Here is a 22,593-nt window from a genome sequence, read left to right as displayed (position 1 = left end):
ACACATGATGTGGGTGAAATAAGCTTTCACAGCAACTGTCTTATGAGTTTAAAAGAAACAGTTCTAATTTAATTTTTTCGTTTTAAGATTACAGGGTTCATTGGTCGAACGGGTTCTCCCGACGCAGTGAAAATCAATGTTCGTTGCATTTCTTCTACATAGGGAATCGTTCCTCGACTGTTTTTGTTTGACACCCACAAGCGGAAACATCGGTGGCTACACACACTGCAAACGGAAAAACAACAACGCCAGAGAAAGAGATTTAAAGATGTTAGTCACCGCGAACAACTCTGTAGGAGAAAGATTGGCGTACCTTGAAGGCATACTTGCGGCTGATGTGGTCCTCAGCTCCCACGGGGGAAATGACATAGCTGGGCAGAGGAATACTGCCGAGCACCGACTCCTCTCTGCTGTCTGGAGAGAGAGAGAGAGGGGGGGAGAGAGAGAGAGGGAGGGAGTATCGGGGAGAAAGAGGGAGAAGATATTCAGGGTGAGGAAGGTGAGAAAAGGAGCGAGAGAGATATGGAGGAAAGAGCAAGAGATTAAATATCAGTCATCACCCACTAATTTCATCGCTGCCTGCCACCAGTATCACAACACTCTCATGAACACACTCGCATGCCGTCACTCAGACCGCCGTGTTGTGCCAAGACAGTGAATGACCACAAGTGTTACAGCAGGTCTGCTCCAACTGGCAGCCGGCCGCCATTCCTGCTCCATCCGATTCACATGCTGAGGTCATTGTCAACACACATATACACACACACACATATACTTGTCCTTCTGTATTTGTAAGGACCCTCATTGATATAATGCAGTCCTCAACCTTTCACCTTAACCTTTCCCTCAAGAAAAGACTGCTAAAAATGTCCTGACCTTCCAAAACATCCTTACTTTAATGGTCTTAAACTCAAAAAGGACCACACACACACACACACACACACACACACACACACACACACACACACACACACACACACACACACACACACACACACACACCAGAACATGTCATATGGTATATATTTCACACGTATATGAATAAATATCTGCTTTTATTTGTTTTCTGAACATCTTGACAGGACGCTAGAATGCGATGTGTGTGTACACACCGCTTAGCAGGTCATAAAAAATGTAGTAAGAGTATGACAATATGTGTGTGTGTGTGTGTGTGTGTGTGTGTGTGTGTGTGTGTGTGTGTGTGTGTGTGTGTGTGTGTGTGTGTGTGTGTGTGTGTGTGTGTGTGTGTGTGTGTGTGTGTGTGTGTGTGTGTGTGTGTGTGTGTGTGTGTGTGTGTGTGTGTGTGTGTGTGTGTGTTTGGCTGAGAGGTGATAAGGCAGCTCCGTGGATTAAAGGGGCAATTGTTTAAAAATAATTCAAGGACCTTTGGAGGAGACATTCCCTAAATAGTGGTTGAGAGGGTGAGGTCTTTTTATCTGCTCTGCCCAGACTGTCTCACGTGCGCACACACACACACACACACACACACACACACACACGCACACACGCACATTCAGCAGACCACACTGTGCTGTGACAAGTGAAGTACATGAATGCGTCACTTTTTGTCCCCTGTTCAAGTTGTTTTCTTATAGAAGTTGAGTGTGAAGATAAGAGGTTTCTGTGTAATAGTGTTTTACAAAGGATGCTCAAAGTCCCACAAGACAGACCGCCCTACTTCAAAGGTGTTGACCAATGACCTTTTGTTCAGAGCTTCAACAGAAACTTTCATTATTAGTGTTCCATCTGCACATTAAATGTAGTGTTTTGTCTGTATAATAATGTTAGTATCCACTTTCTTGTTTGACAGTCCTAAATCCAGATACAACTGTCATACAAACTTGGGAAGAGGATTATTTATTTACATTTAATTTAGAGGCTTAAATCCAATCATTTGTGCCCTTATAACTTGAATAATAAGTAAAACTATAACATTGAAATGGTTGTCAACTCATTTTCTGTCCATCGATCCCATCAATTTAATTTTTAATTGTATACATCAAGTTAAAAAAAAGTTCTGCCACGCATCCTGAATTAAATTATTCTTCAGGGTTTACGATCAGTGTTTGGGTGAGTTGTACTGAGGAACAAGTATCACAGCACCGACGGGTGAACGATAGTGTGTTGGTAACACGGGGTGTTCAGGTAACACTTAAAGACTTTGTTATGGAACCCAAAGCAGGGTAGGGGGCTAGTACACCCTCCTGAGGGTCCGATTGTGGATGTCATGCGAGCAAAACATGGTGAACACAATCAGTCTAAATTAACAATCGGGACGGAAATGTTCGGATTTCCAAAGGGAGGTTCTGTGAATAAATTAAAAATCAAGAACCGAAATAATTGAACTATTCATATCTTAGACGGCACTGTAACTTTTATCTTTTAATGTTTATTTTATTAGCCTTTCTTTTTAATGACTGATTTTAAATGCCTTTGTCTGAATGTCTTTCATTTTTGTAAAGCACCTTGAATTGCCTGGTGCTGAAAGGTGCTATATAAATAAACTTGCCTTGCCTTAATGTTTATCTTTGTCCATATGTATTCGTCTTTAAAAAAAGTATTTCTCGGTTTTAAAATGTCCCCACACGCTACTACAAATCCCACATTTCCCTAAAAAATCAATCAAGGACGTGACCTCTACAGCCCTGACAGGAGCGCTTATGTAGAGCGCCGAAACCTTTGAACTGAGAGAGAAGGGATTGATTTGATCCTCCTGGTTCTGTTGAGAGACTTTAGAGGAAACGGAAAGGCGTGGAGCCACAGATAAAGACTGCTGCTGATGGAGTGTGTGATGGAGAGTGTGTCCGGTTCTCTGCATGTGTTTGAGCTGCAGCACCCTGAGCGATCAGATTAAAGCCGGCACAGATTCAGTGTCTGGCGCTTTTGTCAGCAGCAGTTCACTTCAAATCCAGTTCCATCAAAATGCAATTCAAGCGTTTGAACTTTGTCCAAAACGCTTTTTTGTTGAAAGCTGTCCGATTTCCAATACAGACATGTACTGGGTGTCTCGTTCTGCAAAGACTGGGCTGTACTTTCACATTGTTCCATTTAAACCAAGAAAGATGAGAACATATATAAATATCTCCATGGCTTATTTTTTTAAATAGCAAATGTTCGATAAGATAACCTTTTAAAAGAAGATATTTTTCTAAGACACTACATTTGTTTAACTAAGTCTTAAATAGATAATATGACACCAGTGAGACACCGGCAGAATACAATATAACCGTGGTTTTATTCAGACTGATCGGTGTTCATTTAAAGAGGACTTTCTTTTGCAAATTTTCATTTTTTTAATATTTGTATTTAGTGTCTCTACTGTGTGTGTCTTTATTTTTCTCATACTGCAGCACCTCTTTTCACCCTCTGTCTGAAACCAGAGCCCAGTCCGCTCTGATTGGTTAGCTGGCCGGCTCTGTTGTGATTGGTCAACCGCTTAGAGATGTCCCGCCCCTTATCCTATCACGTACAATGTGTTGGAGCGCTAGCCAATAGAAAGCTGAGTGTTACATTTCAAGTTGATTTTTGTTATGTCATCCTTTCCTATGGTCTTTGAAGAGTGTAAAAAAACACAAGGAGGCAGGGTGTTGGAACAAACTGGCGCTTCAACCATTTTCTCCAAGGTCCAAGCGACATTACACCGAAAAACCTCCTTAAAAATATTTACCTTTGTAATAGAACAGACAGAAATCAGCCAAGACGAACCACTTCCTCTTCCAGAGACGCATCCCAGAGCTGTCCTGCAGGGAGAGGAAAGGGAATGAAGAGAGTGAGTTATTAATGAATGAATAATGAGATCAAGTGGACGAGATAACTAGAAAGAGAAGACAGACATCTTAAATACAGAGAGGGGTTTAATGAGAAGGGAGAGTTAGAGACGGAGAAGAGTAGTGAGGGACAGAGGACACATAAGGAGTAATGAAAGGAACAGTGAGGTGGATATGAGCGAGGTAAAGATGGGGATCATTTGTCCTCGTTGTGCGGCTCGCTGGGTCTGACACGGTACTTTACTGCCTGCTTTGTCTTTCATGTTGCCTCGCCCGGCTGAGCATGCTTCTGTTTGAAGAGGAGGGCAGATCCAGAAGGAGGACATCTACACAAACCCGTCTGTCTGTCTGTCTGTCTGTCTGTCTGTCTGTCTGTCTGTCTGTCTGTCTGTCTGTCTGTCTGTCTGTCTGTCTGTCTGTCTGTCTGTCTGTCTGTCTGTCTGTCTGTCTGTCTGTCTGTCTGTCTGTCTGTCTGTCTGTCTGTCTGTCTGTCTGTCTGTCTGTCTGTCTGTCTGTCTGTCTGTCTGTCTGTCTGTCTGTCTGTCTGTGTGTGTGTGTGTCTGTCTGTCTGTCTGTCTGTCTGTCTGTCTGTCTGTCTGTCTGTCTGTCTGTCTGTCTGTCTGTCTGTCTGTCTGTCTGTCTGTCTGTCTGTCTGTCTGTCTGTGTGTGTGTGTGTGTGTGTGTGTGTGTGTGTGTGTGTGTGTGTGTGTGTTTGTGTGTCTGTGTGTGTGTGTGTGTGTGTGTGTGTGTGTGTGTGTGTGTGTGTGTGTGTGTGTGTGTGTGTGTGTGTGTGTGTGTGTGTGTGTGTGTGTGTGTCTGTCTGTCTGTCTGTCTGTTTGTTTTTGTTTGTTTGTTTGTTTGTTTGTGTGTGCGTGTGTCTGTCTGGGATTCACTTAAGTTTAGTTATGTTTGATCTAATTTTAGCTGAGGACTAAACGTAGTTTCGGATAAGAGCACTCTTACCTCTTACCAAGATGAGAAAAACACATGATGGTTTCGCAGTCCACAGATTGTTCATCCAACACAAGAAAAATAAATATATATAAAAGTTTCCAATTTGAATAATGTACAAAACTGCATCAATACCATATATTTTACATTTAATTATTATGTGTTTTAATGTAATAAAAATGATTGGATTATAACATTGGTGGGCTACAGAATACTAATAGTTTATTGATCCTATTTAGTGCAATAAAAAGTGGGTCTTGTTTAAACCAAACTTTAGCTTCTGAGTGTTTTGTATTCTCCTGTAACATTAGTACTGCGCTTACTACGAGTTTAGGCGTTAACTATCTAAAAATAAACAACCAGCCACATGTCTCAAACTGATCATTAAAGAGGCTCATGTTGAGGTCCATATCAGCATGTAGTGTCTCTCCTGCGACAGGTCTCCAGGCTTTAATGTTCAAAAAGCTCTTTATTTTTCTCATACTGCCTGTGAACCCCCCCTGGAGGGAAAACTGGGATTTTAGCCTTTGCAGACCATTTACATGCATACAAAACGACTGTGTATAACACACTACAGGCAAGGAAAAAACCCCTTTAAGAGAAAAAGTTGCTACCTGAGGGCCAATGTGTGAACATGCTAATACATGTACGTGGATGTGTGTGTGTTCCTGACAGCATGTAAAAGTGTTTTTTAATTAAAGTGCAATTGCGCTGAACATACTGTGTGTGTGCGTGCGTGCGTGCGTGTGTGTGTGTGTGTGTGGTCATTAAAGTAGAATGTCTTCACACATCACTCCCTGCGTGTCTTGTTCTGAAGCCAGTGTTTTCCAGTGGGACGATGCCAACGACAGATATCTTAAGTAACTCCAAATACTCAATAGCCTGTCTGTGATCAACAGCAGGTGCTCTGTACTGCCAACGCAACATACATAAATCAAGTCCACATTAAAGTAGGCCAGTGGAGGAAGATTGAAGGAGCTGGAACTCCTCCATATAGTGTTTGAAAGAGACACGGGCAACTCAACGCCAAATGAACTCGTACATTAACCATTCGAGTCATTGTTCACCGGTTCTTATGTGAACATGTATCTGTTCTATGTCACCGGAAACTAAAGGTCTGGGGCACAAAACAACATGTAAAGATGTTACCCAGGCTTTCGGAAGATGAGACAGGGATTTCTCCTCTGTCTTTTGTAATTATAAAATGTTATAATCAATTTATTTATTTATTTGTAGATATAAAAACGGTTGTGCAATATCACAAAAACACCAATCTACCTGTACAAATGTTGTTTGTGTGTATGCAAGAATGTTTCAGTCCGTGTGTGTGTGCACTTGTGTGTGTGTGTGTGTGGTGTGTGTGTGTGTGTGTGTGTGTGTGTGTGTGTGTGTGTGTGTGTGTGTGTGTGTGTGTGTGTGTGTGTGTGTGTGTGTGTGTGTGTGTGTGTGTGTGTGTGCGTCCTGACCTGTTTGTAGAGCCATCCTCGGACCACCACGGGGACGTTGGGATTTCTCTTGATGGCCTGCTCTCTCTTCCCGAAGCTGTGCACCCTGCCACTGGCCCGGGAGCCCTGAGACACACCGACAGGGAGAGAGGCTTTCAGAAGATGTGGGGAAGGAAGAAAGGAAGTCCTCAGCCATGGCTGCCATCATCGCACAATGTCATCTAATAATAAGGCTGCTTCTTATCAATCGGCTCTGTGTTTGCTTCCTGCCAGCGTGTTAATTATTCAGAAACTAAACATTACATCGAACACGTCTAATCGCTAAGTGGCATAGTGGTGTGGCGCGTTACCATTCGTTTTTCAGAGCTTGGTTGATTAACAATTGAACAAGAACATGTATTCTCTGTAGCCGAACTATCATTAAATAATACTGGGACCAAAAAACAAGACTAAAGACATTCGTTTGTCTTTTCAGGATGTTTTTGTAAAGAAAGAAATACACGTGAGGAGGTACAGGTCGGTAAAGGTTATCAATATAATTTAAGAGGACGTGTGGATAATTAGCGCTGCAGTAACGTACAGTCCGTCTGAGCCTCATTCAGTCGGACTAGCCCCTCACTGCATGGACCCTCACACACGCACACTATCATTATCTTTTCTCTCTCCCACCTTTTTTCTGCCCCAGTCGTTACATAATTATAGCCATTATTTGAGGACAGCCAATTTTCCACTGCACGCAATGGTTGCCTTGACGTTTGCCAGACATTGACAAAGTCTGGTCATCAGGTAGGAGGTTAGAAGAGGTGGACTTGCCACACAGCCAGACACCTGCCCGAGAGTCTGGGCCGTTTACCTGAACGACTACAATCAAAAAGAGTGAGGCCATAACTCAAAATGATTTCAGAGCACCGAGCAGCGACCAGTTATGAAGGTCTTAGTGTGTTCGCTGAAAGCTCGGCATTGGAGAGGCAACTTGTTCCGGATGAATAGATCCAATCCAACTTTATTTATATAGCACTTTAAAAACCTTCAGACCAAAGTGCTGTACACAACATAATATAAATACATTTAAAATACAAGATACAAACTCAAAACAAACCAGAATAAACGTAATAATTAAAAAATAAATAACAGAGTCAAGAGTTGAGATGGAAAAAGGGGAAACAGTTTGTCCTCAAAAATAGTGTCCTTTAGATTCAGCTCATCTAAAGGAGATATTTTGTCACTGCAAAATTAAAGCTTATGGTGTTTTAAATCTGTATATTCAAGGTTGTTATCCAATGGCAGGACTATTTCTAGAAGAAATATATAAAGTACATTAAAAAGGACATTTTATGAGCATTTTTATGTTCATATCTGTATTTTCTGCCTCTACTGTGACATGTTTACATGCGTTTACGTGCTGCAGCACCTCTTTTCACCCTCTGTCTGAAACCACACTTTTTAGCCTTTGACGACCATTTACGTGCACACAAACCTACATGACACACTACAGGACCGGGGAAACTCCAAATAGCATTGAGTGAATACCACTTAACATTCATAATAACGATAGTACAGTTACTTTGGACTATGGTAGAGTTTATTACAAACATAAGTTTAGGTTTAAAAGTGTCTGCCGTTCAACACATACTGTACTGTAGTTGTCAAGATATTGATCCACCGCTTAAAAGTAATTGTACCATAGTCCCATAATGAGCTGAAGTATTGTTACTAGGGATGTAACGATACCAACAACTCACGGTACGATAATATCGCGATAAAAAGTCCACGGCACGATATTTATCGCGATATTGAAAAATAAAGGAAAAAATGTAAAACATTTTTTTTACTTGAGTTTTTTTTCTTTATTAAATAATACATCTGATTTGTACAGCATTTTAGTAGGATAGTAGTATTTTAAAGTGTCAACAATATAATAATCAGACCCTGCAATAGAATAAATCAAGTTTCACTTTAGTTTTCCAAGTAACTCAACTCTAACTCTCTCACTCGGCGTCATCAAGGTTATCTTTTAGGAATATGAGCACGTCCACATTTCCAGGTAGAAGCTGGGATGTTTGGGCGTTTACAAAATCCCCTGCTGTGGAAACAACTCTCTTGCTTGGTACTGATGTTGCTGGGACAGAGAGATATGCTTTGGCCATGGGTGACAGCAGTGGGTCAAACTGTGCATTGTCTCTCCACCACTTCAACAACAATACAGTTTTTGCCAAGAAGGTGAGGCTTATTGACAGGGCGAGATATACATATACTGTTGGTACTTGTCAATGTCTCTAGGTATGTACATGTAGCCCTGTAAATGCGATGTGTTATCTGTTGTTTTATGTTCATGTTGTAATCTACTTGCTGCCATGTTGGACAGGTCTCCCTTGAAAAAGAGATCGATGATCTCAATGGGACCATCTGGTTGAAGAAAGGTTTTTTTTTTTTAAATCGCGGTAGATTTGGTCAGTCTCACGACGGTATTGAGACGTTTATTTACCGCCATATTCGATATATCGTTACATCCCTAATTGTTACAATTACTTTTAAGGGGTTTTGCATATTTGGTATACCGTTTTAAAAAAAAAACACCTATCTTGTGCCGAGCAAACATTGTGTGAGAGCCGGGCTGGATTACAGTACTTGGTTGGCTCCGAGCAAAAATGCAAAAATGCAAAAATGCAAATCAGGCCCCAGTTTTCCAAGTCTGTGAATTGTGTAGAACTTGTGGATGTGAAAAGCACATTTCGATTGAATGAATTCACCACATTAGCGAAATATAAACTGAAATAATGATGCCATATAAAAGAAAAATAAGGATTTGACTCATGCTTATGGACTTGGAAACCCACAGCAGTAACAGAAGGCTCAGCAGAATAGTTTGTCTTCCCAATCAGCATGAATAATATGAGAGATAAATATGTTAGATAACCCTAACCCGACTGAGGGGTTTAAACCGCGTGAAGCGTTCACTGTTCCAGCACATTGAGCTATAACTCTGCCACTTAAATACATGTACAACATGTGAGGCACCGACATCTAATCATCTTTCTGTTTGCACATTAAAGAAATGTAGATATTGCCACTCCGAAAACCATGACATTCCTGTGCATTATTATTGTGTTTGTAGCCAGGAAACACACCGTGCACACATTCATGAACTCTCATTACACCATCCTCTATCCTGAAACCTCAGAAGAAAGACTTCTCCCCCTGGCAACACACACACACACACACACACACACACACACACACACACACACACACACACACACACACACACACACACACACACACACACACACACACACACACACACACACACACACACACACACACACACACACACACACACACACACACACACACACACACACACACACACACACACACACACACACACACACACACACACACACACACACACACACACACACACCTTTTATAATTTGAGATGTGGCAGCAGCACTGGGAGTCAGGCACAGCTGGGAGACAGAAAACCCACTCACTAATTAGAGCGTTGGCCAAGCATGATGAAAAGACGCAGAGGCTCCCATACTGTCACAGTGTCGTCCCTTATGTGTACATATACACCATTTTAATGCATGTTTACTGTGTTCGTCTCAGCCTCTGTGTGTGGGTGGGTGTGGGTGTGTGTGTGTGTGTGTGTGTGTGTGTGTGTGTGTGTGTGTGTGTGTGTGTGTGTGTGTGTGTGTGTGTGTGTGTGTGTGTGTGTGTGTGTGTGTGTGTGTGTGTGTGTGTGTGTGTGTGTGTGTGTGTGTGTGTGTGTGTGTGTGTGTGTGTGTCTGCGAATATGTGTGTGTGCGATGCGGTGGTCTATTTTTAGGCTGAAGGTAATTTTGTGGAAAAGGCTGTGGTCCCTGCTGGAGCACTCTGTCTTGTAGGCGAGAGACTCGGGGGGCAGAGCAGCTATTTGTTACGTTAATGAAACAGGATCTGACAACCTAAAAGCCTGCAGACACCAGTCTGAGACCTCCGGGCTGCCGGTTCAAATCCCCAGCCAGACAACAATTACCTACGAGGCTGAGGTAATTAAAGACGGGACTTCCTCTCACTTAAAAGATCAAGTTAATGTATTTACACCGGACACCTCATCCCAAATCTGTCCAAATCGATCTGATTACTGCTAATTAAATGATTTGCAGAACTGGTACATTTAGAAGATAAAGTACAACTGAAATATTTGTATACAGAATACACTGGATATAGTCAGATAAACACATTTATCTTAATGCCAACTTACCCAATAGCCGTTGAAAACGTTCAGTCTGGTCGTAACACAACGTATTTAAAGGTTGGGGTCAGGAACACAGAGTAATATCCCTCAAGCAATGGATTTTAAAATGTGAGCTGCTCCGAACAAGAAGTCTCCTGCTGTTCGGCACCGGCTTTCCACTTGTCACCGTGTTCAACTGTGTGCAACTAAAGCTTGTGTGCTCACCAAACCAAACCCAGAAGAAGTAAATGGCTTCAAATAAGGCCTTTTTGTCGAACTGAATGACATTTCTCGGAGGGAGAAAGCCCACCTTAATTTCCCAAACCATGCTTACAAATTATGTCTTTAGATGTTCATGTTTTTAGGCGATATTATGTTCTGTAATCTATGGTTGTGTATGGTTTGTACATGTGTTGTGCAAAATAAAATTCCCTAGGGCCAATAAAGGTTTTATTCAATAATGAAAGGAGTTCCTCGTCATGTTTCTTTAATTAAAGTTATTTAATTTATATAATAACTCGAATCACTATTAAGTGACAAACCAATCATTTAGCCTAACACTGTCTTACTTAAAGTGGACCTATCATGCTATATTTGAAACATATATTGTAGGGCCATACCTACATAAAACATGTCTGTGAAGTGTTTTGCTTAAAATACCAAACAGTTCACCATTGTAGCCATGCCTCATGCTGCTCACACCCCTCTTTTGAAGCCCTGTTAGAGAAACGCGGATTTTGGGTCCTTAGCTTGAGAAAAAGAAAAGAAGAGGAGGCGGAGTTAATGCCTGATCAGAATTCTACCGGAGACAAAAGTTAAATTCTGCTGTGATAAAACGCCATCCTGTTCTAAACCACATCAAGGATTATTTCTGAAGCAGTATGGAGCTCAAATGCGTTTTCTCTTGCAGGTTTATCACAAGGTGAGTTCCTGTTTTTATTTCCTGCTTTTTAAAAACACATGTGCTCTCCAGTACAGGTTAGCTCTGAGTGTTAGCGAGGCTAACGTAAACAAAGACGAGATTACGTCCAAAACACGTCAGGCATTGTTTCTGATAGCAACTTTCTCTGGGTCCGCTGCCGATTTGACGTCATATCAGCTCCGTTGTACCACCGTTTTTAGAGATTTGGATACGGAGGAAAAGAGAAAGGGTTGTATTTTCTGACACTTGGTGAGTTCCCCGACACACCGGGGACACATTCATGTATAAAAGACGTACAAAAGTGCATTTTGCGTGATAGGTCCCCTTTAACATATTATTTCATGGTATGTCCTGGTTTTCATGGCCCTTTATGTTAACTAGAGGAGAGAGCTACTTAAAAAAAACTAAAGCAGGGACCTGACGAGCCACATATAGCTTCTTGCTGTTGTAATGTGTTGTCTTCTGTTTTGCGATTGTAGTAATGTTATTTATTATTTGCATGTACAGCACTTTGGCTCGACCAAAAATCGTTTTAAAATGTGCTATATGAATAAAACCTGATTTGATTTGAATTCATAGCTGCAGCAAGAGGTTCTCCTAAATGACTTTTATAAACCCCAAAGAAGTTGTGCAGACATCATGAACACAGCATCGCTAAATATGCAACACAAGTGCTCAAAGGAGAGTTGCGACACATAACTCGGGGGAGAAACGGGATGATATCTGTCTCTGCGCTGCCTCTGATGTTTTGTCAGAGGCGGAAAAGTATGCGACTTATTCAAACTGTGGATTTGTTTCTTTTAAGGGGGACGGAAAAATGATTGATCTTCCCTCTGAGAGCAGATCCTTTTGTCAAGTATTTTTCTTGTCAGAATAAGATTTCTGCACTGCTGTTGGATGTCAGGGGCGATGAGCCAGAGCACCTGGGGGGGGGGGGGGGGAGGGGTGAAGGCCGGGGAAAATACATGGCGTGGAAATGGCGACGAGATGCCGTGATAGATGCCCTGTCATCTCCGTGCCGCACCCGATGACACATGTTCAATCTCAGCCCGGCCGCACCTGTTGACGGGCGGGATGAGATTTCATGCCACTGTGGAGCCGAGTATGTGCATGTGAGCGAGTGAAAGGGAGCTGTTAGATATAGACTGAAGGAAAGAAAAGTGACAGGGAGAAAGAGAGATCTAAGAAAGAGGAACAAACTAGACAGAAAACCACATCCCAACATGCATGAGAGGTGCATGTGGAAGCTTCACTTGGTATTCATCAGCGTGGCTTTTTCAAAATCGCTTCCATAATTTTGGAGACAACAACGAATTGCCTGAGCCAATGACAGCTTGAAGGACGAGCAGACACAAAAGTCAGATTGTTTCTGTGAGTCTTCACACATCTTGTGACAAAGCAATCAGTCGGTATTGGTATGTGTGTGGGGTTAATCTGAGAAGAACATGTGATATAAAGTAAATCTGACATGAACAGCGCTCCAGTATTCAGCATGAGGAGCGGCAATGGAAATGTGGTCCGAAGATCAATAGAGAAACCGTACAAGGCCAGAGGAATAACACGAGAGAGGAACAGAGATAAAGGATGTCCTCTTTTTCCTAATGAACTGTGAAACTGACACGTCAAGCTACATTTATTCATCAAAAATATAGTATACAACACGAGTCTGCAGCCATGACTACAATGGCAATACTTGTTCTGCAATCTTATAGTTGCTTACCTGCACTACACACTAAGTACAGCTGAGTATATTGCAGGTATTTGGTCATTAATCAAAGTATTAGACGAACAGACAGAGATATGTTGAAGGTATGACGATATATCTTAACGGGACAATAGATCAGCGAAGTCATTATGATTCATGACAGAGAAATTCATCAACAAATCAATTCGTTAATTTCATGGCAAGCCAACGTATAGCTTTGTGATATGTTCCAAAAAAGCCAAACATGTGAACCTGATAGTGGCGCTACAGGAAGAGGACCACTAAAGCATGAGGATCCAGGGGGGAAACCTAATGTCTGTATTAGGCTTCACACCGCACTTAGCTCCAGGCTAAGGATAGCCCTGGGCTTAGAATATGACATTTGAAAAGCCCTTATCAAATATCATAGAATCCATTAAATACTAGATATCTTAGTCCAGACTTAGGTTGACCGACTGAGAATAACAATCAGACAGACATTGCGATCCAAAAGGCCGCACCACGGCTAAAGATGGCCGAACATGTAAGGCTTATATTATATGTGCACGGGAGAAGTGCATGTGCCAGATATCGTTTGTAATTAGACGCATGTTGCAAATATTTCACGGAAGGAATACTAAATGAGCTGGAGTGTAAAAGTATATACAATAATAAAATGTGTTAGTGTTTAAAAATGCAGCGTCTTTATGGTACAACTGCCCTTCTGACATCACTATGTAACACCCGCACTTCTATTGGCTAGCACTCCAACACATTGTACGTGGGGCGGGACATCTCTAAGCGGTTGACCAATCACAACAGACTGGGCTCTGGTTTCAGACAGAGGGTGAAAAGAGGTGCTGAGAAAAGTATGAGCTTATTGAACATTAAAGTATGGAGACATGTCCCAGTAGAGACACTACATACTGATATGAACCTGAAAACGACCCCAACAGAGGCTATTTAATGACATCATATCGACCTGCTCGGCCCTGAACGCTTCTTTAATCGAGCTCCAACCTTCCACCTCAACCTCTCTCCCCAATTAAGCCACCTGCTTTCATACCTGCAATCTTTATGGATTTTGTTAAACTACAGAAGACCCCTTCACCCTCATTCATCACAACCATTCACCATCCACAGCTGGCATGAGTCGGCTGAAAGCTGCCGCTAACAAGGTCAGTAACGGCCCCTACAGACGGCGGCGTGTGTTAAATAAAGAGAAAAAAGCCTTTTAAAAAAAAGCCTCTAAAGTGCACCACATCCAGACGGGGGAATGCACCGGGTTCGACTCTCTTTCTATCAGCTCTGTAGCCCCGTCCACGAGGAACGTTTCCACGTCAGGTGTTCTGTATGCTAGCAGCAACACACAGAGCTAACTACATGATACAAACATGGGTTAATGATTAGAGGTAACTGAGTTATTTATTATGTTAAAGTTTCAGCTATTCTGTTTACAGTTCAGTCATCACATTATTTAATACGATTTGTTAAAACATTGTTGTTTCTTTGGATGTGAAATATTATTGATTTAATTAATAAAAAGCAATGTTAATTTTGTTCACAATTTTTGTTTAGTTAATTTAATAATATATGTATTTTTGAATCAAGTATTCATCTTTATTGTTAGTTTCCACATGCCTAAAACAAGCTCAAGCTAAATCTAAAAGTTGATGGCTAAATAAGAGCGCAAGGCATAATAGTCCGAATAGTCGATGAATCGTTTCATTCATCGATTATCAAATTAGTCGTTTGTTGCAGCCTAGTTGTGTATAAATAAAACGTGTTATTCAGCAACCCTTGCAATTTGGGATTTTATTTTTGGTTGGTAGACCTCGGTGAGCTGGTCATTTCAAAAGTAGCTCACCAGCCAAGAAAGTGTGGGCACCCCTGACCGAGACTAAAGGCCGATGCTTCAGTTTAAGAAACCCACTGGGCAAAGTGCACCGTCAGCTTCAGGACGGAGAGACTGTCAGACTGTCCTCTGGATCATGTTGGCTTCTTACATTAGCCTCGAGTCAACGATCAAAACATTAGTCTGCTGCGTGCAAGCGTCTAGACCAGTGGCTCTCAAATGGGGGTACGCGGACCCCTAGGGGTATGTTGGAGTACTGCAGGGGGTACGTGAGATTTATTTTATGTTAATGAAAAAACCCGAAGTTTGAGCAGTGTGGGTTTTATATTAACAGAGTTACACATATTTTAAAACAAATAGTTTTTGCGCTGATCAGGGGGGACTCGGCTGAATTCTTTTTCAAAGGGGGTACATGATTGAAAAGAGTTTGAGAACCACTGCTCGAGACTGTGTGACACGTTTGAACTGTGGATTTGTTCTTATAGAAACTGTTAATGTCTTTATCGAAGGCAACAGGTGTTTTTTTAATAAAAAGCAGGCAAGAGGAATGTTTATGTGTCCTTTGACGACTGATTTGAATATGCTCAGGGCTGGGCGAAGCTGTGGTCAGGTGGCAATGATTGAAAGGCGCAGCTGCAGGAGACATTTTATAATAAATGAACACCGTAGATTTTATTTCATTCATTTGATCTTCAATTGGACTGGACGGAATAAAACCGCACATATGAAAGGGAAACTAGGGAGCCACACTGCTTTACACTTGTAGTCAATCAAATTTAAACTAAATTACAAATTGATTTGGCAGAAAAATGACAGTTTATATTATGCACTGATTTTACAGTACATTTGAAAATGCCTTCATTCTTTATTGAACCACGTCGAGACACGAGCCTCTCGGTTTGGATGCACCTTTCCAAACAGCGTCAAACATCCTGAGCACGGACAAGGACTCAATTAAGATACAACCACAGCGTAACAGATCACACACACACACACACACACACACACACACACACACACACACACACACACACACACACACACACACACACACACACACACACACACACACACACACACACACACACACACACACACACACACACACACACACACACACACACACACACACACACACACACACACACACACACACACACACACACACACACACACACACACACACACACACACACACACACACACACACACACACACACACACACACACACACACACACACACACACACACACACACACACACACACAGACCTTGGAGGTGGTGTCCACGGTGGAGGAAGTGATGGCGGTGGACGCCTCGCTGACGGAGGTGCTGGACAGCAGCTCAACAGCCGGCGTGGACAACAAGGAAGCTCCCTGCGGCCTGAAAACAAACACAAACAACATGGGTCAATACACCTTTATAAATATAGCATGGCGATTTGAGGAGTTTATACTCAACTGTATTGTGTCTCACAATTTATCTTGAAGGGCAGGTGGCAGCTATGGCTAACATCGCTACCTGTAGGACGTGTGAATATATTTTGCCTACATTTGGCTTAAGTTGACAGCAAACATCGCTGCTACAACCCGCTGCTGCAGATACACGCTTTACAACATCAGGAGGATGCGTCCCCAGCTGACCCAGAAAGCCACGCAGGTTCTGGTCCAGGCTCTCGTCACCTCACGCCTAGACTACTGCAACTCCCTCCTGGCTGGTCTACCTGCATGTGCCATCCGACCTCTGCAGCTCATCCAGAATGCAGCGGCTCGTCTGGTCTTCAACCTTCCTAAATGTTCCCACACCACGCCGCTCCTCCGCTCCCTCCACTGGCTTCCGGTAACTGCTAGAATCCACTTCAAGACACTGGTGCTTGCGTACCATGCTGCGAATGGATCTGGCCCTTCCTACATCCAGGACATGGTTAAACCGTACACCCCAGCACGTGCTCTCCGCTCCGCATCAGCCAAACGACTCGCTGCACCCTCGCTGCGAGGGGGACCCAAGTTCCCATCAGCAAAAACACGTGGGTTTGCTATCCTGGCTCCAAGATGGTGGAATGAGCTCCCATTGACATCAGGACAGCAGAAAGCTTACACACCTTCCAGACTGAAAACTCATCTCTTTCGACTCCACCTCGAGCGATAGAATTATTAACAAAGCACTTATATACTAATAAAGGACTGGCTTATCTACAGCCAGTTGAGTAGCACTTGAAATGTTGTTGCTCTATGAAGCCTGATGTACTTTATGATTCTGTTTTCTTCAAGCTTGTATTTTGTTGGTCGAACGCACTTATTGTAAGTCGCTTTGGATAAAAGCGTCAGCTAAATGCAATGTAATGTAATGTTTTGTTCAGAGAGCAAGAATAAGCGTGAGAGCAACTTGGCCTGGGAACTGTTCGATCGCCGGTTCAATTATTACTTTTGACGTGCCACTGAGCAAGGCACTGCACTCCCACTCTGCTCCCCGGGTGCTGAATACAATCTCTGGGCACTGGTCCAAACACTAAGATGGGTCAAGTCTTGTGGTGCGACATGTTATTATCATAATCAGGTGAAGTAACAAAGGAGGTGAGGGTGGACGAGGTTTTCTGAAGTGCGACGAGGAACAATCTGGATAGAGAATGTTTCTGGAGGTCCTTGAGGCCAAGGACAAATCCTGGGAGTGTGTGTGTGTGTGTGTGTGTGTGTGTGTGTGTGTGTGTGTGTGTGTGTGTGTGTGTGTGTGTGTGTGTGTGTGTGTGTGTGTGTGTGTGTGTGTGTGTGTGTGTGTGTGTGTGTGTGTGTGTGTGTGTGTGTGTGTGTGTGTGTGTGTGTGTGTGTGTGTGTGTGTGTGTGTGTGTGTGTGTGTGTTCTTGCGTTGAAACCAGACAGTCCTCATCTGACACTGTTGCTGCTGAAGACACACACACACACACACACACACACACACACACACCTTTGTAGACGCTGAATAAAATCTCTGTGTTCAAGATCTATTTTCCCTTCTTCCCTCAGGTTAGCGCAGACTTATTACCTTACGCCGTCTCACAACAGGAAGCTGATGAATAGACCTACAAAACACACTCACAGCAGAAACATAAAGCGTGCAGAAGCAGCAGACCGTGTTGTGTAACTGTGTACTTCAAGCAGATCAATCATAACCCGTCCTTAATCCCAATGCATACTCGATAATACAGTCACTAAGTTCGGGGAATTATTCAGAGGATTTGTCTTTTTAAATATTTGCAATGGATGTACTCTGAATGATGTGTTTTGGAACAGAGATGAATAAGCCTTTTATGCCTGGAAGGGAGAGAAAGAGGAAGGGTTGTTAAGAGTCTGCTCTAACTAAAAACAAGACGGTGCCTTATTTAGTTCAATACATTAGCAGCAATAACCTTAAATGCCCCTCTGAACGGCCCTTTAGAAAGGCAGCAGCTACTACTTCAAGGTCTCTTTCTTTAATAGATTTCACTCAGACAACTCGCGTTTGAAAGGTTTATTAACAGCAGCACATAGCGTCAAGCTCCGCCTCGTAAATCCCCGCAAATATAATCATTTGACTGAATATTGATGCTTTGCTCCATTTCCAATTGGCTGGTAAAACAATATTAGGAGCCGGTACATTTTGAGATGTAATGCTTCATTACGAATCCAACAATCCAGATCGTATTTATTCTTGTTGTCATTGATGGGCGAACAATTCTCAAATGTTAACTTTGTAGTGCATAATGACTGAAGTATTGCGTTTTGGAACCAACTGAAGACGATGTAGGCTTGATCATTCAGAAGAAAGCAGCCGTAAGTAGGTATTTTGTTCGTTTGTGTAATACACTTTTTCCGTCAAGCTTCTTTTTGCAACATTAAAAGAATAAAAGTCTAGACTCCAGAACTAACGGAGCTTCAGATCTACTTCATCTACGATAAAAGGCCTGTGAATGTATGAGTCACAGCACAAAACAATTCATTCAGGGATCAAAACGGACGGAGTGATCTCTCACTGACATCAAGACTCCTCTGGAAGCAGCACGAAGGTATAATGAGTCATCCGTGCTATAGAGAGCCATGGAAACACAGACGGGTTTTAAATCTTTCTGTGGATTAATCTTAGACTGCTTCCACAGGTGCTTCCCAGAGTGCTGTCTACAGCACACAGCCTTTAAAGGGGCCCTATTATGCTCATTTTCAGGTTACATGGTCTTTATCATTATCCTCTTTTCACCCTCTGTCTGAAACCAGAGCCCAGTCTGCTCTGATTGGTCAATCGCTTAGAGATGTCCCGCCCCTCACTCTATCACGTACAATGTGTTGGAGTGCTTGCCAATAGAAGCCGGGGTGTAACATGTGATGTCATTATGTTACGGAATTGAACAATGGAGTCCAATGGGCTTTTTTTCCTATGGAGCTTTTGTATTGCTAACTTCCGGATCAGCCTACAAAAACATTTCTGCACCAGTCTTTAGAGCAGGTGTGTCAAACTCAATTTCATATATAAAATAATGTTTTATATATATATATAGAACGAGATCGCGGATACAAGCGGGCGAGATGGGTTTTCTCCGCCGGGTGGCTGGCGTCTCCCTTAGAGATAAGGTGAGAAGTTCAGTCATCAGGGAGGGACTCGGAGTTGAGCCGCTCCTCCTTCGCGCGAAAGGAGCCAGTTGAGGTGGTTCGGGCACCTAGTTAGGATGCCACCTGGGCGCCTCCCTAGGGAGGTGTTCCAGGCACGTCCAGCTGGGAAGAGACCAAGGGGTAGACCTAGGACCAGGTGGAGGGATTATATCTCTTCGCTGGCCTGGGAGCGCCTTGGGACCCCCCAGTCAGAGCTGGTTGATGTGGCCAGGGAAAAGGAACGTTTGGGGCTCTCTGCTGGAACTGCTACCCCGCGACCCGACCACGGATAAGCGGGAGAAGATGGATGGATGGATATATATAAAATAATGTTTTATATTACATTATTGCCTCTGCATTGGATTATTATCGGATGGGGTAATAACTTCATAATTAACTACGTCTGAGAGCAGAAGTCGGGGCACATCATTTCAAATAATTGCAAGTCTCTTCAGTGCGCGTGTCACAAAATTAGATGCATTGTGGGACATGTAGTTTATGGACATCGTGCTTCTGTAAAATGACATGAAACCGTATAATAAACGTATTATATTTTTTGCAAGATCTTGCGGGCCAAATAAAATGAAGCCGTGCCTTGAGTTTGACACCCCTGCTTTAGAGGGTCCAAGTAAAGATGAATGAAAAACATGCTGCACTGACGGCAGTTTACAAAATAATAAATCTAAATGTGGACTTTTAATAAATATATTAATATACACACAAATCCCAACACAAAGGGCCTGTCTGCTCGCGGTATGTCTCTTTGTGTCTCTGTGTGTCTCTGTGTGTCTCTGTGTGCCTCTGTGTGTCTCTGTGTGTCTCTGTGTCTTTGTGTGTCTCTGTGTGTCTTGTTGTATCTCTGTGTGTCTTTGCAGATGACAGCCTGTTGTTGCCTCTCTCTTGCCGTGGTGAGACAGATGAGACGTTCCACGCTGGATGTTTTATTGTCAGCGGGCCGACACGAGGCGGAGTGTGTGGGTAAATCTGTCTTGATTGGATACAGAAGGGAAAACACTGAGCGACGCTTTCTTCCATCCAAGAATCCAACCTAATTACCACACACACACACACACACACACACACACACACACACACACACACACACACACACACACACACACACACACACACACACACACACACACACACACACACACACACACACACACACACACACACACACACACACACACACACACACACACACACACACACACACACACACACACACACACACACACACACACACACACACACACACACACACACACACACTTGTTAGACGCTTTTATACACACACACAATTTATTAATGCACTTGGTCCAAATCAAATCATCAGCAGAGGTTACGATGACCTCTAGTATCTAGTATACTGTAGGTGAAGACTAAAAAACACTGGATCCAGATTACCCATAATGCAACTTTCATTATGTTATTATTTTCAATCTTTCATTACACCACCTTCAAACCACAACCCCAGGTGTGTGTATTTAAAGAATGGCCTATAATAGAAAAGGAAAGTTTGTACCTTCAGTTTTGACAGTTATATTTTAATCTGATTCTTGCGAATCCTTTACTTTATTAAAGTGACATAATAAACCACTTTAATAAAAGTGTTAAGTTCTCTATTATACAGCATTTTGACACAGCTAACCCCTGACTCTAATCAGGCAATCACTGCAGAGAAATGAACACATTTACCCAGAATGCACTGGGCTATTGTTTCACCCCAAACCCAAAACATGTTTTCTTTGAAGTGCCTTCAAACGTTAGAGGCTTAAATAATAAAAAGCCTCATACTCACAGCTCATCATTAAAAAAAAATACGTAGAAACATGGGACCAAATATCACAAATGACGGCTCAACCAAAAAGACAACTCTCTTAAAAATCTTTAAAGGAGGCACTTTTGTGCTCTTTGGGGTTTTCCCTCTTCTGTAGCGATCGATAGGTTTGTGTGCATGTGAATGGTCTGCAAAGGCTAAAATCCCAAAGTCTCCTCCAGAGGGAGTTTCTCTCCCACACACATATATTCCATAGAATGCTCTTAACATTCCGATAGCAATGAATATCTGAAGTGCTTTGACAAAAAATCCATAAAAAAAATTCATCTGTAGAAGCCGTAATACTGTAAAAAGTACAACCAATCCGATTGGATGGCCTACCTGCCTGTCAGCCTTCCATCGGGGCACAAACTTATCACGTGCCCTCATTGGTCATGTGCGCGTTCGTGTGTGTTGGAGGAGGGGCTCTGTGAGGAAGTGGCAGATTTTCTCCAGTTGTGTATTTTCAAATTCTAGCGATCTCGAGCCGGTTTCTCAAACTTACCTACCCCACCTTTAAGTAAATGCAAATATGTAATTTTCTTTCGAGCCTTGCTGAAAATATACATTGTTGTTCCTCAACTCTGAAGTAAAGAAATGACTGTGGAGAAGGACATAAAGGAGGTGAATAAAACCAACACTCAAGTCGGGAAGTCAAAAACCTGTGAGCGCATAAAAGGAACTCGGATCTAAAGAGAACTACATGTATATCTCATTCAGTAAAACTGGCCATGAATCTAAAGTAAAACTACAGAAAGCAGGATAGTCTTTGGCAGCTCATAGGAAAGTTCTTCGCCTCCGCCTGTTGTGTGTGGGAGGAAAATGTGGCCGTGTTGAGAATAAGAAAGGCCACAAAGGAGATGTAATCACCACAATACTGTATCTGCATTTTAATGATACCTCTCACAAGACAACATGAAAAAGTAACTTCAAAACTTGAGAAACTCCCACCGTTACAGCTTCACACAAACACACATACAGTCGCAGCAGAACAAGTCACGATCAACAGAATGGCAGCCCACACGACGCACACAGCTGACATCTAAATACAGCTTCAACAGTGCATAACAAAACAATCAGAAACTTTAAGTTAACTCAGAGAAAAACACTCAGAGGAGATCGTTATTTCAGCACTGACACGTCGTTGAGGCAAATATCGCCTTTTTTTAAAAAGTTTCTTATAAAGATATTCTTAAAGACAGTATGTCCCCATTTCAAAAGGAATACGACTTGCATTAAGGGTTCTCCACAAAAATCCAACCAATGCATCTGCCTTTTCTCCAACGTTTGTTTCCCCGACACTTTCTCTGTTAAAGGTCCCACGTCACG

The 22,593-nt window shown here is 42.5% G+C and overlaps 1 protein-coding gene across 4 annotated transcripts in view; it reads right to left on the bottom strand.

Moving 5' to 3' along the window:
- plekha7a (pleckstrin homology domain containing, family A member 7a) overlaps positions 1-22,593 on the bottom strand; it is a 177,604-nt gene that overhangs the window by 47,049 nt on the left and 107,962 nt on the right. For all 4 annotated transcript variants that reach the window (XM_034084272.2, XM_034084274.2, XM_034084275.2 and 1 more), the window contains 4 exons: positions 16,119-16,230; positions 6,185-6,289; positions 3,668-3,740; positions 314-414 (listed from right to left, as the gene is read on the bottom strand). In XM_034084272.2, coding sequence (XP_033940163.1) covers positions 314-414; positions 3,668-3,740; positions 6,185-6,289; positions 16,119-16,230 — 391 coding nt within the window. The remainder of the gene's footprint in view (positions 1-313; positions 415-3,667; positions 3,741-6,184; positions 6,290-16,118; positions 16,231-22,593) is intronic.

The sequence above is a fragment of the Pseudochaenichthys georgianus genome, chromosome 6 (assembly GCF_902827115.2).
Source record: "Pseudochaenichthys georgianus chromosome 6, fPseGeo1.2, whole genome shotgun sequence".
Classification (NCBI taxonomy): Eukaryota; Metazoa; Chordata; class Actinopteri; order Perciformes; family Channichthyidae; genus Pseudochaenichthys; species Pseudochaenichthys georgianus.
This window is presented reverse-complemented; position numbering and strand designations above follow the sequence as displayed.